At 37.3% G+C, this 16693-nt stretch overlaps 3 protein-coding genes across 6 annotated transcripts in view; 2 read left to right on the forward strand and 1 right to left on the reverse strand.

The window, feature by feature from the left end:
- Nucleotides 1001–6693, reverse strand: LOC105159411 (vacuolar protein sorting-associated protein 45 homolog). Its single transcript, XM_011076468.2, has 13 exons — nucleotides 6525–6693; nucleotides 5575–5776; nucleotides 5279–5358; nucleotides 4807–5034; nucleotides 4478–4603; nucleotides 4307–4387; nucleotides 4072–4213; nucleotides 3763–3941; nucleotides 2590–2745; nucleotides 2172–2279; nucleotides 1969–2090; nucleotides 1646–1777; nucleotides 1001–1431 (listed from the first exon to the last, which is right to left on the reverse strand). Exons 1-13 carry the CDS (start codon nucleotides 6612–6614, stop codon nucleotides 1371–1373), a joined length of 1707 nt encoding a protein of 568 aa, XP_011074770.1. The 5' UTR covers nucleotides 6615–6693; the 3' UTR covers nucleotides 1001–1370.
- LOC105159412 (carbamoyl-phosphate synthase large chain, chloroplastic) lies at nucleotides 8122–12841 on the forward strand. Its single transcript, XM_011076469.2, has 4 exons — nucleotides 8122–8405; nucleotides 8503–9879; nucleotides 9990–10682; nucleotides 11154–12841. The coding sequence occupies exons 2-4, from the start codon at nucleotides 8557–8559 to the stop codon at nucleotides 12699–12701; spliced, it is 3564 nt and encodes a 1187-aa protein (XP_011074771.1). The 5' UTR covers nucleotides 8122–8405; nucleotides 8503–8556; the 3' UTR covers nucleotides 12702–12841.
- LOC105159413 (zinc finger CCCH domain-containing protein 55-like) overlaps nucleotides 13150–16693 on the forward strand; it is a 6762-nt gene continuing 3218 nt past the window's right edge. Inside the window, exons 1-3 of one of the 4 annotated variants that reach the window (XM_011076472.2) lie at nucleotides 13150–13404; nucleotides 13859–14190; nucleotides 16061–16499. In XM_011076472.2, the coding sequence (XP_011074774.1) occupies nucleotides 16117–16499 (383 nt within the window). In that variant the 5' untranslated portion in view covers nucleotides 13150–13404; nucleotides 13859–14190; nucleotides 16061–16116. Of the gene's footprint in view, nucleotides 13405–13858; nucleotides 16500–16693 lie in introns of all 4 variants that reach the window. The other 3 variants (XM_020692558.1, XM_011076471.2, XM_011076473.2) reach the window with 3 other exon arrangements.

Below are 16693 nucleotides of genomic sequence, written 5' to 3' on the forward strand. Positions count from 1 at the left end.
AATATTTTAACATTTTCTAATTTTGAAAACAACTTGCAGGAACCAATAATGACTTAGTTTTATAGTAAAGGTTGAGATCCCATTAACAAATTGATGACATGCATTTGAATTATACCGGACATATGGGTGTTCGATTCACTCTAATCAATATTTTTAAGTTATATTGATAAAATCAATATATTGATCAATTATTTAATTTTTTTAAAATATTGATGTACTCATTTAATTACCAATTCTATTTAAAAAAAAAACACACGCACGCAAGTTAGGAAAGTTTAGTTAAAGACTTGTGGGTGTTAGATAGGTTATGTTACTAAATGCAGAAAAGAAAATGGATAGTTAATAATTTGGAGAAAGCAACAATTTGAGACTTTGTTGTCAAGTAAAATTTGATTTGGACAAAGAAATGCGAATTAAGGGTTGTAACGCGTAAGAATGAGTCAGTGCTGAGTTTCGGATAAGATATCTATTTCATTCCTCCAACCCAGTAAATAATATATACATATTACAACATACACTCCTAAAATTTAAAGTAATTACAAATGTCATTCATTGTTTGAAAAATTATAAAGAATCTCTTGAATCCCTAAAATAAATTATCACAATGAATATTTGTTAGATAGTCGTTTATTTTAAAAATTATTTGCAATTCTCAAACAACAAAAGAGTATTTTAATTATGACAAACTTAGAGGATTTGTTTTAATTCACCCATATTATTATTGACCTGAAACGGATGGAACACATCAGAGGAGACTTTGCCCATCTCACCACAAAATTGTGACACAAGGCATTATATATCTTAATATTCACATCTATAAAGGACTTATCTCTATGAAATACACTTATCGGTCCAATTTTTCCATTATAGGCTTGCAGCATCCTGGTGATTACCATCATGTAAGTCGGACATTGATGAGAAGTGCTATTCTTAAAGTCCTGTGAAGTAAACATAAGATTGAGCGAATAGCGACCAACAGATATGTCTTAGAACAAACAAATTTCTACTGCAGGAACAACTTTTTGTATAAACAAGAAACCAGTAATTGTACAATTACAACTACGTACAGAATAAACATCGCGCTAAACTGCAAAAGATACTACAGCTAAAACCATCTCAGAGAGTAAAGTCAATAATATCGTTTGTATCTCTAGCATTTTCATCCGGTTAACTTGGTTTAAGCCATACCTCAGTTGATCAGCCGACAGAACTTCTCATGAATCAATATAGATTGGCTCTAGAGTTATCATCAATGATCAAGCTTCTGTACAGTTCAAATCCAAGAATATTGCTGAGCTGAAGTATGCAAAATCCTTTGTACTGCTAATTTACATGTATCCCAAGAGGTGAAGTGCCTTCTAGCAGATTTCTCAAATCGTATTGGCGCTGGTCCTGGTAATTCTCTGAGCTTCTTCAAGGTCCTTTAAGAACCTGCACTTTGACCAGACAGAAAAAATTTCGACAGTTCATTAAACTGGAAATTATATCTTAGAGAAATTTAACAGTGAAAAACTGAAACTTTTTATTTGTATAGGTATGATAAATTTTTAGCAAAATTTAATGTACTTGAAGAGCAGCTTCTCAAATAGAGTACAATTTTTGGTAGCTCTGTAAAAGCAATTGAATCATCTAAAGCCATACAAACCTCTTCGAATTGAGGATTGCAGAACCGCCAAGGATGAAACGAATTCCAGAGTTAGTAGAATTTTGTAGAGCAACAGCGCGTGCCTCCTCATAAGTAGTCCCACCCACGATGAAAATAATCACATCCTGTGGCCTGTCAAAGAAATATATCAGAAGATGATCATATAGAAAATGAAAAAAATTGATTTTGTGCTACATATATTTAAAAAGATTGTGCAATGGCTCAATTATCAACTATCCAGACTTCATACTTGCTTTACAAGTATTATAAGCCTCAAGTGGAGGCACACAACTTCAAGAAAGAAAAACCTTTAAAATTCTCACCTAGCTTGCTGGAAATGATTTCCAACATAAGGGTAGTCTACATCTCTCAAGCGCCCTTTAACAATGCTCTCCATTATTTGAGATAGCAGAGGCTGATGCTGGGTATACACATTCTCAACCCCCTGAAAAAGCATGACAATTCATTTTCAGCACCTAGAACCAAAGGTTTAGGCAAAATCAGATGCAAAGATTTATAGACGAACTTTAAGGCCACGAGCCATGTTAAGTGCGTAGTTAAATAGATCCCTGCTTCCGTAAAGATCCCCAGTTCGCCTATCAACCCCTGCTTGCTTTAGGAGGAACTGAACAAGCTGTCAATCCAACATAGAGAATGTCATGCATATTTTTAGCGCTATTGAGTAGAGAACAGAATAATTTTTCCTGTCCAATTGAGCCCCTGCGAGATAGCTTTTAACTAACAGTAGACAAAGATAACAAGCATCCATAAGGAAAACAGGCGCATATTCTTGGTTATCTTCAGTTCCTTGAACAAAATTTAACTTATCCTCTAAATTAATTTTTAAAGGGAAACTGCAGTAGGATAGAGTGGGTATACCAACTGAGCAATCGAGAATTTATAAAAATTGAACAACCTAAATACATAGTTGAAAAATGGCATACCCCTGGCTTATACTTGGGAGAAGAGGATGCCAATTTATTGAATAACTGCATCAGCTGAACTGGACTTTCCTTCTCATACCGTAAAGCATACAGCATTACCAAGCGTAGACGGTCAATATCAGAGACATGCTCATTGTTTAACAGATTCGTAACAGCCTGCATAAGGTAAAAGACAACTACATAGATATTCATCTCTGAATCAAAATAGCTAAGACCAGATAAAACATCATCTAAGAAAAGGCTTCCCAAGTGTCCTAATGCAGAACCTGAGATCTCAAGGAAAAATGGTTTACTAATATTATTTTGCAGAAAGGTCATACAATCATGTGTTTGCTTGCATCAGTTTTCACTTTATTCCACAACCCCAATGCTTTAGCCATATGATAGAATAGATTGTGGCATCATCTTAAGTATTGGGTTAACAGAACCAATGATCTTTCTTGCACGTCAATTTGACATAGAAACAACGCAAAGCCTGTATTATTAACTCCCAGAGTTGCATATCATTGTAACCTACACTATTATTTCTCAATCGTTCTTCATTTGGCCAATATATGCATTGTTAAAGCCTTTATTGCAATAGTCAACAAAGATAATTACAAAAAACTGCGGCACGTTCTTTATAGTTCATGAATTTGGATCATTCAGCAATTTAATCAGTTTCATTACCTGAAACTAATTAATTCTAGAAGGTTTCATTCAACCACAATCTTCACGAGATTCTTGGCCCATTATCTAACACGACGATATTAGATCATATATCTATCATTTCTTTTCTTCCAAAGACAAAGGTTGCTCTTATGAGTCCTCTTCAGTTGGGCTGAGAAGTGTCTAAAATGCAATCAAATACCAGGCAATATTGAATTGTTGAGTTTCAATCATCGATAGAATGGAAACCATAGACACCATGGTGGAGTATATGTTAATCTCTAACGAAATTCTATTCTATGTAAACTGTTTCGAAATACTCATGCAACTTCTTTAGCTCACTCAGAGGTGCTACATTCATCTACTTTACGTATTTTTCCACCAATCCATCATAAAGTTTTGCCCTACACTAAAGATGAAGTGATGGTCCACGGCAAAAGAATTGTTTAAACAAGCATCTAAAAATTACCACCTATTAATTTAAGAAGCAAATTTATAATTTCATACTAGAGAGTACCGCATTACCTCAAAGGCAGCCCCTTGCCCACCATTGCAAGCTAATTCTTGTTCTGTTTGCGAAACTAACATCAGCTTTCGTTCTTCAACAATCCTACTCATTTCCGTAACCAATGTCACATGCTTGGAAACATTGCCATGCATTTTTCTATATTCTGGGTAGTTGTCAACAAATTTAGCCATATCCTCTGCACAAATTCACATGTGTCAACATTTCTGAAATCATCACCAGCTGCAAAAGTTAGATAACTATATACCCACGGACAGAACATATGACGAAATACCTCTCTAGCAAATCATAGATAAACGAGAACGAACCTATTGTTTGAATATTCTGATTACTTTTTGCAACTTGCTGAAAATCATCCACCATTTTTTTTATATTCATTCCAATATCGCCAAAATTCTCATACATGTTGGCTTTGAAAAAGGCATCTTGCTCAGAAGACAGTACAACCTCCTGAGAGCAACAGTAAGAAGCTGAAAATTTCAAATTTCACCATGTGTCGCAAATCATAAAGTAAAGACACTTCACATTAAAAAGAAGAACAACCTCTTGATCCTTTGATGACTTTGTAAAGTTTCGGAGGTCTACTTTATTGTCTTGAATGCCTATCAATTCATGAACCATTGCCTATGGATAACAATACAAATGAGTTGCCATCTTCAGCATCTGAATTATCATAAGAAAAGAATTCTGCTTTACGGAGAAAAAGAGCATAACCTGATATGTCCATTGATTAAGCAGAGGAGTGACAGGGTCATCCCGCCTATCAACAATTAGCAACAGTGGAGAAACTTCTGCTCGTCGAAAATCAAAAAGACCACTTTCCTGCTGGTACATTAGCTTCTGCAGTAGCAGGAGAGAAGGAAACCAAAACCAGTGTTAAGGTACCTTTACAATTACAAAGACTGAGCATAATTTCAGAAAGAGAGTTCAGTAAGCATATGATAACTTAGGGGAAATTTGGGTCTTAAGGACTGAATTTTCTTGAAGCAACCACATGACAGTTACAGTTTTTTCTTGAATGAGCCATGTGATAGGTGTCTCACCGAAGCTTCTTGTGCTATCCGTTTTGCAATATCAGATGTCCGTGAATAACGAATAACCGGCCTTCGTTTTAGGGCTAAGAAGATGGCAGCAATTCCATCAATCACTCGGTCACAGAACTGCTGTAAACTTGATGGATCCACCACAGCTGGGAGCATATACATGTGGTTTGATGCAATATTAAAAGTGAAGTGATAGGCATCAATTGCAACAAAGTCTGCATAAAATTCCTGCATATCAAGGAAATAACCATAGCCAATGTTCATCTCTGAGTCTCAAAACCAAATGGTTGAACTAGAATCAATAACTTACAAGCTTACAACTATAACTAAATATATGGCTCTCAAAATTCCAGCCTAATTTGTGGTGTAGACCAGTTAAAAGAACAGCTTAAAATCTAACTCTTTAAGCAATGAGAAGAAAGACAAAAGCAGTTCTTCATGAAGAGGAAGCAGGAAAGACCAACGCATTTACCTGCACTTGCTGAACAAGTTCGTGCTCATCTGAATCTGCTATGTTGTGAAGCTGAGTGTCTTTCAACATATTGGAGAAAACTGTAAACAACATGACCAGACAGAATGAAAGTCAATAATTCTATCACAGAAAGCACCAATAAAAGTTAGATGCCATGAAACATTTCATACGCATAACCTGAAAATTGTAACAACAGCATGGAGTAAAATCTAAGTGAAGTTCTGACAGCAAAAGTTAAATTATTTCCTGTGATCTTTGCTGCGACTATCATGTACTGTACAACAAATAATACTCACAGAGGTGGTACTCTCCAAATCGAGGGGTAGTCAGTTGACGCCTCAAGAGATGGATGTTTTGAGATGTTGGACGAAGAAAGTAAACAGCTTTAAGATGTGACATGGGTTCTTTTGACATGGAAATGGAGTCTACAAGTTCAACCAAGAATACTTCTTTCTGAAGAAGCTCCGATTGTGAATATACTACACTCACAATACTAACCTGCAACACATTGAAGATCCAAGAAATGAATAGATAATAATTATAGAGCACGAAATCATTTTATTTGTTGTTAAACAGTTGAAGAACTTTTCTGGGTAACACCTTTCTCCCTAATCAATAAAATTCAAGTTTTAAATTATTGGGTGCTCTCACATATGATAGAACCCCGATAAACTTAAAACTTTCAATAAGCTCCCAGTGGAGATGATTGATTTCCATAAGATACATGACAGAATTTTAATTCAACCGAAAATCCTGATATTATTCCAATTTAAAATCATATATTGGCACACAACACCGTCCACCAAGCAGTAAAAAAGTCAAATCCCCAAGGACAAACTGTGTTCTCTTTGTGATAGTTCTAGTACACATTCTACTTTCATAATAATTCTATTATCACATAAAATACCCAGAACAAGACCAGCAAAAAGTCTAACTTCCACTTTACAGACAGGGATCTTCTTATTAAGCTGATTTTTCAGCACGCAGTAGCCCATAATTCTGTCACCGCCAGAAAACAAACAATACCAGAAAATTCTACTTTTCAGTGTTGATCCAATGCAAGAAAAGCTTTCTAAGCTTCTAATACTTGTTTCTAATATCAAAAGTCTGAGAACAAAACCGCTCCATAACCAATGAAGCCCCAATATTTCCATATAAACATTAGCTCTGGAAAAAAATAAAACATAAATGCCTAACAGAGATGAAACCTATGATGAGAAATGAAGTAAGAGCAGTAAAAAAGCACCGTATGAGAGTCGAGGATGAGGACTTTCATGCCAGAAATGTCATGTAACATGCGATTGATGTAATCTCGTACTGCCGTTATCAGCACCATTTTTTCTTTTCCAATACTTATTCACTTCGACTATCGATCTGATCAGTTTATCCGCCCAATCTCCGATTACAGGGTTTAAGAATTGGAAATAGGAAAATTCAGAAGAGATTTGAAACGACAAGATCAAAAAGAGGAACAAGAAGGAAGGAGCACGAACTTTCCCACGACGTCGTTGTGAACGAAGTAGCCAGACCGGGTTCTGATTTTCCTTTTTTCTTTTTATCTTTTAATACGTGAATCGGCTCCGAAGCTAAGTTAGCTGAAGCTCACATGGATTGAATGATGATATTGCAATAGTAAATAGAAAGGACAATGCAATTAATACTAAATTCAAGAACCCCAATGGTATTGTACCCTCAAATCTATGACATGTGAGCTTCAGCTAACTTAGCTTCGGAGCCGATTCACGTATTAAAAGATGAAAAGAAAAAAGGAAAATCAGAACCCGGTCTGGCTACTTCGTTCACAACGACGTCGTGGGAAAGTTCGTGCTCCTTCCTTCTTGTTCCTCTTTTTGATCTTGTCGTTTCAAATCTCTTCTGAATTTTCCTATTTCCAATTTTTAAACCCTGTAATCGGAGATTGGGCGGATAAACTGATCAGATCGATAGTCGAAGTGAATAAGTATTGGAAAAGAAAAAATGGTGCTGATAACGGCAGTACGAGATTACATCAATCGCATGTTACATGACATTTCTGGCATGAAAGTCCTCATCCTCGACTCTCATACGGTGCTTTTTTACTGCTCTTACTTCATTTCTCATCATAGCCAGAAAACCTAAATATTATAAATAAAATTTTCATGTTTCTAAATTTAACGAAACAATAAATATTATAAATAAAATTTTCAAAAATACTATTACCTTATTTTATTAACAAAAATTCATCTCTTAATTCAATTGATCGTATCAATTATTTTCTATTCACATATATTAAAATTAAATTTTTTTCAATTTTGATTGATTGTTTATTCACATATATACATGTACTCAAAATTTAAATTTATTCCCATTTTATTTAAGTTTATTGTCAATTGAAATAATATATTTTGTATTTATTTTGCATGTATATATAATCATCATTATCAACATTATATATATTCTACAAAGTGCCTTTTAATTTAATTTGAGTAAAATATACATTGATAATTAATATATTAAAAAAGTTACCATACACTTTTTGTATGTAAGATTGTAAGACAATGATAAATTTTAATATAAAGAAACAAATTACGTTATTTTTTTCAAAAAAAATTGAATTAATTAGTTATTTTTAACTTTACCGATTATGGTCTTCCATAACTATTTTTTGATAGTTTTTTCATCATGTATTTTTATCTTATTTAGATAATTTTGAACTTCACAAAAAATAAATATTATATTTTAAAAAATTATGCGAACCCATAGAAGGTAATATACTTACTAGTTTGCATTAAAAAAAATAGCTAGAAAGGAAAAATTTGCTTATTTCTTATTTTTATTTTTCCGAAAATGAAGGCAGCCGGCTCCTTTTAGGGATTGCATACACATACAGATACAGTAAACCTACACTAAAACGAACCCTCGGCGGCTGCTTATTTGTGGTTGTCATCTCTTCGCATCTCAGATATATATACAGCACACTGATCATTTCTTACACACGCACGTACACGCCAGTGGATACACTTGCACTGAATTACAAAATCCCTTAAACCCTAGCCTCCGCGGAGGATTTTTTTTTGGCGTTATTTTCATCAATTCTGGAACGAGGGGCCTCATTCTCCCACAGTGCAGACTCTCCGCCAGCTGCCTGGTACTATTTATTCTATTTTGAGCTGCTGCCTCGCCGAATTTCTGTATGAACGTATTGTTAGTAATTTCGGGCTTTCCATTTTCTGGATATTTTGCAGGTTTGTTGGTTTTTGGGGAAAATATACGAAGAGAGAGGTGGTAGTTAAGAGAAGATGAGTCACAGCGTGCATCAATGCAATAATGCGTTATGTAAGTTTATTCAAACCAATCGATATTTACCTGCAGCAAGGCCTTTTCCGCTTCATTTCCAGCAAAGAAGACTAGCCTCAAAAAGGAATGGCAAAAGTATCCACTATTCCTCCCGGCCGTTGATATTGAATTCTGCAAAGTCCCAAAATGAACGTGGAGATGTTAAGAATAGTGGTAATCTGTCGAATGGGGGGGCTTTCAGCACCCAAAACTTGGGTAAAAGAACTGATATCAAGAAGATTTTGATCTTGGGAGCAGGGCCTATCGTCATAGGGCAAGCTTGTGAGTTTGATTATTCGGGCACACAAGCTTGCAAAGCCCTCAGAGAAGAGGGCTATGAGGTAATCCTGATTAACTCAAATCCTGCTACTATAATGACTGACCCTGAGATGGCGGATAGGACCTACATTGAACCAATGACGCCGGAATTAGTTGAGCAAGTGCTTGAGAAGGAGAGACCTGACGCTTTGTTGCCGACAATGGGCGGACAGACTGCACTTAATCTCGCTGTAGCATTAGCAGAGAGTGGCGCACTTGAGAAATATGGGGTGGAGCTGATCGGGGCAAAGCTTGATGCAATAAAGAAGGCCGAGGATAGGGATTTGTTCAAGCAGGCAATGAAAAATATTGGGCTCAAAACGCCTCCATCGGGGATTGGGACAACACTGGAAGAATGTATTGAGATTGCCAATTCAATTGGGGAGTTCCCTTTGATTATCCGTCCTGCATTCACGTTGGGTGGCACTGGAGGTGGGATAGCTTATAACAGGGAGGAGTTTGAAGCCATTTGCAAGTCAGGGCTCGCGGCTAGTGTTACATCTCAGGTTTTGGTGGAGAAGTCTTTGTTAGGATGGAAAGAGTATGAGCTTGAGGTTATGAGAGACCTGGCTGACAATGTGGTTATTATTTGCTCGATTGAGAATATCGACCCTATGGGAGTCCACACAGGAGACTCTATCACTGTTGCTCCTGCCCAAACCTTGACGGATAAGGAGTATCAACGACTTAGGGATTACTCTATTGCTATTATCAGGGAAATTGGAGTTGAATGTGGTGGTTCAAATGTTCAGTTTGCTGTTAATCCTGAAGATGGAGAAGTGATGGTAATCGAGATGAATCCCAGAGTTTCTAGATCATCAGCTTTAGCCTCGAAAGCCACTGGGTTCCCAATTGCCAAGATGGCTGCTAAGTTGTCAGTTGGGTACTCACTGGATCAGATTCCCAACGACATCACAAAGAAAACGCCAGCAAGTTTTGAGCCTTCCATAGATTATGTTGTAACCAAGGTATTATAATTTTTGCTTTTCCATTAATCCCTAGCTTGCTGCTCATATTTTGGCTTCTTGTTTTATTCAATAAATTCGAAGTGTTATATACTCTCTCTCTCCAAATGCAGATACCCAGATTTGCTTTTGAGAAATTTCCTGGCTCGGAGCCAATTCTGACTACTCAGATGAAGTCTGTTGGCGAGTCCATGGCTGTGGGCCGGACATTTCAAGAATCTTTTCAGAAAGCAGTGCGTTCCCTTGAATGTGGCTACTCTGGATGGGGTTGTGCAAAGGTCAAGGAACTTGACTGGGATTGGGAACAACTAAAATACAGCCTGCGGGTACCTAGTCCAGATCGTATGCATTCCATATATGCTGCAATGAAGAGGGGAATGAAGGTGGATGATATACACGAGTTGAGTTATGTAGATAAATGGTTCCTCACTCAGCTTAAAGAACTTGTAGATGTGGAGCAATATCTCTTTGCATGGAATTTGTCACAGTTGACAAAGGATGACTTCTGGGAAGTAAAGAGAAGAGGGTTCAGTGATAAACAGATAGCTTTTGCTACAAAATCCACTGAGAAAGAAGTTCGATCAAAGAGGTTATCTTTAGGCGTTAAACCAGTATATAAAAGAGTTGATACATGCGCTGCAGAGTTCGAAGCTGATACTCCTTACATGTATTCATCCTATGAATTTGAGTGTGAATCAGCTCCTACCAATAGGAAAAAGGTTTTGATTTTAGGCGGAGGACCAAATCGAATTGGACAGGGTATTGAATTTGATTATTGCTGCTGCCATACATCCTTTGCCCTTCAGGTTTGTGCAATTTTAATTGCTCAGTGATCTACTATCACTTCCTCTATTTTCTACCAACAGCCCCAAGTCCCAACCCCCCCAAAAAGTGTCAATCCTATAGTTCATGTGCTCCATTTGGTTGACCTTTTATGATGTGTGCTGTTAGATCCTTAAACTCTAAACTTGAATCTTAGTGGTAAGTATATGGAGCACTTGGCTGAAACTGGTTTCTTCGAAGACCCGACTACACTTCAATTCAAATATTGCTCCTTACCATCTAAATAAAGTTCCGTTGCTTTGTCATTACTAGGACATTATGACGTTATTATCTGTGTAGCACTAACATGAAGGCAATTTCAAGGGGGAACAGAGGGCAGAGTAGACTTCTGAATTAATTGAAATTTCAGTTTGACTAATTTATTTATAATTCAATTATTTAGTTATCATTATACTTTCCTTATAATTCTGGAGTTTGTTTTGTCTGTTTTATAGGATGCAGGCTATGAAACAATCATGATGAATTCGAACCCTGAAACAGTGTCGACTGACTATGACACCAGTGATCGACTATATTTTGAACCCCTCACAGTTGAGGACGTTCTTAACATAATTGACTTGGAAGGACCTGATGGTATTATTGTGCAGTTTGGAGGCCAAACTCCACTAAAATTGTCTCTTCCTATTCAGCAATATCTAGATGAGTGGAAGCCCAAGTGCAGAAGTGGTTCTGGACTTGTTCGCATCTGGGGCACATCCCCTGATTCTATAGATGCTGCTGAGGATAGGGAGAGATTCAACGCCATCTTGACGGAGTTACAGATTGAGCAGCCAAAAGGAGGAATTGCAAAGAGTGAAAAAGACGCCCTTGCTATTGCCGCAGATATTGGCTACCCAGTAGTAGTTCGACCTTCATATGTTTTGGGTGGTCGGGCAATGGAGATTGTTTATAGTGACGAGAAGCTTGTGACTTATCTCGAAACTGCAGTTGAGGTGGACCCAGAGCGTCCCGTTTTGATCGACAAATACTTATCTGATGCCATTGAGATTGATATTGATGCACTTGCGGACTCACATGGTAATGTTGTGATTGGTGGAATAATGGAACACATTGAACAGGCTGGAGTCCATTCCGGTGATTCTGCATGCATGCTTCCCACAAAAACAGTATCCTCGTCATGCTTGGAAACAATTAGGTCCTGGACTACAAAACTGGCAAAGAGGTTAAACGTGTGTGGGTTGATGAATTGTCAATATGCAATCACAGCTTCTGGGGATGTCTTCTTGCTGGAGGCGAACCCTCGTGCATCTCGGACAGTCCCTTTTGTGTCCAAAGCTATTGGTCATCCACTGGCTAAATACGCTGCTCTGGTTATGTCGGGAAAGTCTCTGCATGACCTGCAGTTCACAAAGGAGGTTATACCAGCACATGTCTCTGTCAAAGAAGCCGTTCTCCCGTTTGAGAAGTTCCAAGGGGCTGATGTCCTACTAGGACCTGAGATGCGCAGCACCGGTGAGGTAATGGGTATTCACTCTGAGTCCTCCATTGCATTTGCAAAGGCGCAAATAGCTGCAGGACAGAAGCCACCACTATCAGGAACTCTCTTCCTCAGCTTAAATGACCTGACTAAACCCCATCTTGCCTCCATTGCCCGAGCTTTTCTGGGCGTCGGGTTCAGACTCATAGCAACATCTGGGACGGCTCATGTTCTTGAATTGGAAGGTCTTCCAGTCGAGCGGGTGCTGAAGATGCATGAGGGCCGGCCTCATGCTGGTGATATGATCGCCAACGGCCAAATTCAAATGATGGTGGTTACAAGTTCGGGCGACCAGCTCGACCAAATTGACGGGCGGAAGCTCCGTAGAATGGCTCTTGCTTACAAGATTCCTATAATAACTACAGTGGCTGGGGCATTAGCTACCGCGGAGGCAATAAGGAGCTTAAAATCCAGCAAGATTGAGATGACAGCTCTTCAGGACTACTTCAGTTCGGAGAAAGCAACAAAGAGCACTAAAACTCTGCAGTCAGTCTCGTACACCTGAAGTTGACAATATTTATTTGTTCAACTCATTTGCCGAGTGTTTTTGCCTTTCTTGGTTTGCACTTTTGTGAACTTCAATGCTGCTGCTATGCGTTTGGTCTTTTGTTCTATTCTGTCTTCACATTCTGGTTGTCGCCCTCATTTCCTCGCGCAAAATTCAATCTAAATAAAATTCAGGGCTTAAAAAAGAATGTGATGTCCATAAATAAATAGAATAAAACTATATCATTTTCTTGCAAGATTGTTTGATTATTATGTCCAAGAGGTAATAAATTTTATATATATTTCTTATTTTTTTCCCTGTTGTAATAAAAAAATCAGTTAATTTTGGGTTTTTGTAATTATTTAACTTGGGAAAAATTCATTTTAATGCAAAAGTAAATATTATATTTATTTTAGAAAAAAGGAATTTATAACCGTAACAGCCCGGAACAAACAAGATTGCAGCCAAGAAAGAGTAGGAAGGACATTTTTTAGCGAGTCGCTTATTGTAAGAATATTTAGCAGTTTCCTTCACACTAACGTCCGAATCCACATTATACTTAACCTCCTTACACAAACATAAAACTGATAAAACCTAAGACCAAGGACTTCCACTTACCTCAAATCAATTGTTTCTGTAAATCATATCGTAGCCCTCTTTCTGTTGGCCGGGTTATTTCCAAGCTCGCTCGCGATTGCAGCGCTGGTTGCTCGATTCAAAGGTTGGTGTTTTTGGGCATTCTCTTCGTCTTAATTAGGGTTTCTTGAATTTTTTGTTTGCTTCTGTTGAATTGTTTTTGGCTATTTGATTTTATGTTGAATTAGGATTTTAATGCGCGTTTTCGTAAAGATTGAGCTAACGAGTTCTGGGTTTTCTGAGATCAGTCATGGAGTTAAAAGAGTCTGAATTTTGAGCTAGATTTGGAATTAGATATTTCTTGCTTTACGCTTATTTGTTTGGTTTCAAGTTTTGTTGCTTCTCTTAACTTGTCCATAAAGGTACGGTGCTTGCTAGATGACTTAACTTGGATCCAAAATCGAAATTTTCTTTTATTTATAAATTGTGTTACACATCTGCAAGCATATTTTGCATAAATCTGATAATTCAAGTGCAACTTGCTCATAACTCGAACAGTTCTTTGATCCCATTTTCCTTTTGGTTTTTTACACATGTAGATGGCTGGTTCGTGAGACACATTATGTCCTTCAAGTCATGTGGCATCATCCGCAAACACTTTTTGGTTCAATATCCATAACCAACAGCATTTATGAATGCTTGTTGATCTCAAAAGAAAGTTTACTAAAGTGTTGGCATGTTAAAGCCTGAGTTTAACATTTCCCTGGGCTCGGGATTTTTGGAAAGATGCCAACTTCTCACTTGTGGCCAAGTACTAAAGTTAATAAGATGGTGGATGTTCCCTCAAAGTAGATGGTTTATTCTGTTATTGGCCTCATTCACCTTGATATGATGCACAATATTGTCACCACTGCCTGAAACTTTGGAGAAGGTGGTACAAGCATACATGTGCTGATTTGCCACTTAAGATCTGCTGCCTATTAGGCAGCCACCTAAAGTGATATTCCTTGATGTTTGACCCATTTTATAATTCTTTCACTTAACAAATATAACAAACTAGTTTGTGCGTTCATTAGGATTAAGCATGTTTGTGAGAACAACTTCAACAAATTATCATTGCTGAACTAAACTCAGGAGAATCACATGTTATGAATGGGGTTGAATAGCATCCTCTAATGGGGAACATTGACAATCTTGTCTACATTTTCACTTGACCAAAAATGAAAAGTTTAGCATCTTTTCACATGGGGTAAGACTAGGCACAGACTCCTGATAAGTAAAAAAGCAAGCTTAATAATCATCCGAATGCAGTGACCCTAGTCATAGAATTGGGATATAAGAATCTACTTAGGTATATTGGTCTATGACTACAGATCCCTAGTCAGTGTACAGAAAGCTTCCCGTCACTGGGGAATTGATTCACCTTAAGGCTAGAGTTGGGGCCTTTGCCTTGTTTGCAGGAAGAGGCATTTAGAGGGGCCACAGTGTTTGCAAGGGTTCATAGGTTTTTATGTTTGCAGCATAAACCAGGGAATGAATATTTTTTAGATTCTGTAAAGAATGTTTTTCGTGGTTAACGGGTTCTGTGAGACAGAAAGCTTATTTCGTATATGTGGTTGCTTCAGATCGTGCCATGTAGTGGTGATCTACTAGATTTTTTCTGAAACGAGTTTGCATGACTTAATTAATGCTGCATTTCACATTGAATTTCCAAAAGAGTAGCTTAGAAATTTAGAAGGTTGTCTCAAGATTAAAGTTAAGTGGATGTTTGAATAAAAAGTGTTTTATTGCACCATGTCCTTTAATGTGGTTTTCTTTACATGAATTGTTCAAATTTGGTTTCAATATGATAAAGTTTTGGTGGTTGAGGCTTGGGCTGAACAAGAGTTTTTTAATCCTGTTATGGGGACTACCAGGCTTGTCTGGTAGGACTTTTTGGCAAAATTGCCTATCAACTCAGCTCAACTAACAAGTGCCTTGACCCATGTATTTTGGGTTACATAGTTATTACCCTTGTCATTATGATTACAGTCTATATGGTTTCTGTTCTGCTGTTTACTGTGTGAAGTGACCACTTAGCTGATTTTACAGAAAGAAAGAAAGAGATGGCTGGTGCCTCAACCAGTAAAGATAAGGAAAAAGTAACACTATTACTAACTTCCCTGAGATTTGGAGCATAGCAGTTAGGCTTGTTCAAGGATGTCCTGCAAATATTTTTTGTTACTGCATCTTGTTCAAAATCTCTAATTTCTGACTGTTTATGTCCTTAAAGATGTTTATGTCTTCATCTATTCATATATTTATCATATCCTCAAGGTTTGGTTTTTAAAATCAAGGCATTCTTAGAAGTGAAAACATAACACAATTATTTGTTAATTGATCTCTATCTAGGAAAAGCTAAAACAGAATAGGACCCAACTTACTTGTGATATTGGTATATTTCTAGATGATATTGCAATCTTGACTCTGCTGTGGTTGTCTGGAGGAGGTACATGCAGTTCCAAAGCTTCATATAAGATTCAGCGAAAGTTGCTTTTGCAGAAAATGTGGCATTAATTATCCAATTACTGTTTTACTTTTACACCACCAAAACACTCAAACAAAATGTGGTGACTAAGGTGCCAAAGCTTAACAATGCCAAAATTGGGTTTACGCACAAGTTTTATTTGTTACGAAAAGGAATTTTTCGTTTCATTATTTTTCTTTCAGTTCATGACTACATGATCTAAGAAGATAAGAATGATAAGAAATCCTCAATTAAACATCAGAGCTAATTCGTCCATATTGCTTGCTTTAAACAGATTCTGTTGCATAAGCAAAGACAACTATTGCAGGATTTTGTTAGCAAGGGTTCTCTATGGGTGAAAGGAGAAAACGCAAATCATTGTGGGATAAGGAAGAAGAGACCAAACATTTTTCTGAATTGAGTGAACATAATTCTTTGACAGGAAAAGAACATTCTAGTCATGATATTGGACGTTATCATGAATATTCTGCATCCAGAGCCTATACTGCTCCAAGATCTAGAGATCAATCTGGACAGCCATCCCGCGAATCAACTGAAGCAAACCCAGTTGCTCCGGTGAATGACAGTTTGGTCAAAAGCAGACAGAATGCTTCTGAAGGGAAGGAAATAGGTGAGGGAAACAGATATTACCAGAACTTGTCTCCTGGATTTGATGGAGCCGAACGACGTAAATATAACCACTCTCCTGAAAATGATCGAAGCCATTCTCGTAGGTCTGTGATTATATACATTAGCTTCTATCGCATTATACATGTGGAAACTGGATGTCAAACAGTGCTGTTGCTGTTTCTGTTTCTGTTGCTTCTTTTATTATTAATTTATTTTTACTTTTTGGTGAAGAGGTATCTGCAAATCAATCGGGTTTGCTTGCTTTATGCTGACAGGCACTTCTCATTTACTATGTTTT

The sequence above is a fragment of the Sesamum indicum genome, linkage group LG3, assembly GCF_000512975.1.
Source record: "Sesamum indicum cultivar Zhongzhi No. 13 linkage group LG3, S_indicum_v1.0, whole genome shotgun sequence".
Taxonomy (NCBI): domain Eukaryota; kingdom Viridiplantae; phylum Streptophyta; class Magnoliopsida; order Lamiales; family Pedaliaceae; genus Sesamum; species Sesamum indicum.

Excerpts from the sequence above, each read along its gene's own strand:
- LOC105159412 (XM_011076469.2), top strand. The coding sequence starts at position 8,557 with ATGAGTCACAGCGTGCATCAATGCAATAATGCGTTATGTAAGTTTATT. Across the intron at positions 9,880-9,989 it reads TAGATTATGTTGTAACCAAG|ATACCCAGATTTGCTTTTGA; the intron begins GTATTATAATTT and ends CTCCAAATGCAG. Across the intron at positions 10,683-11,153 it reads ATACATCCTTTGCCCTTCAG|GATGCAGGCTATGAAACAAT; the intron begins GTTTGTGCAATT and ends TCTGTTTTATAG.
- LOC105159411 (XM_011076468.2), bottom strand. The coding sequence starts at position 6,614 with ATGGTGCTGATAACGGCAGTACGAGATTACATCAATCGCATGTTACAT. Across the intron at positions 1,778-1,968 it reads AATCATTTCCAGCAAGCTAG|GCCACAGGATGTGATTATTT; the intron begins GTGAGAATTTTA and ends TTTCTTTGACAG. Across the intron at positions 1,432-1,645 it reads GCAATCCTCAATTCGAAGAG|GTTCTTAAAGGACCTTGAAG; the intron begins GTTTGTATGGCT and ends GTCAAAGTGCAG.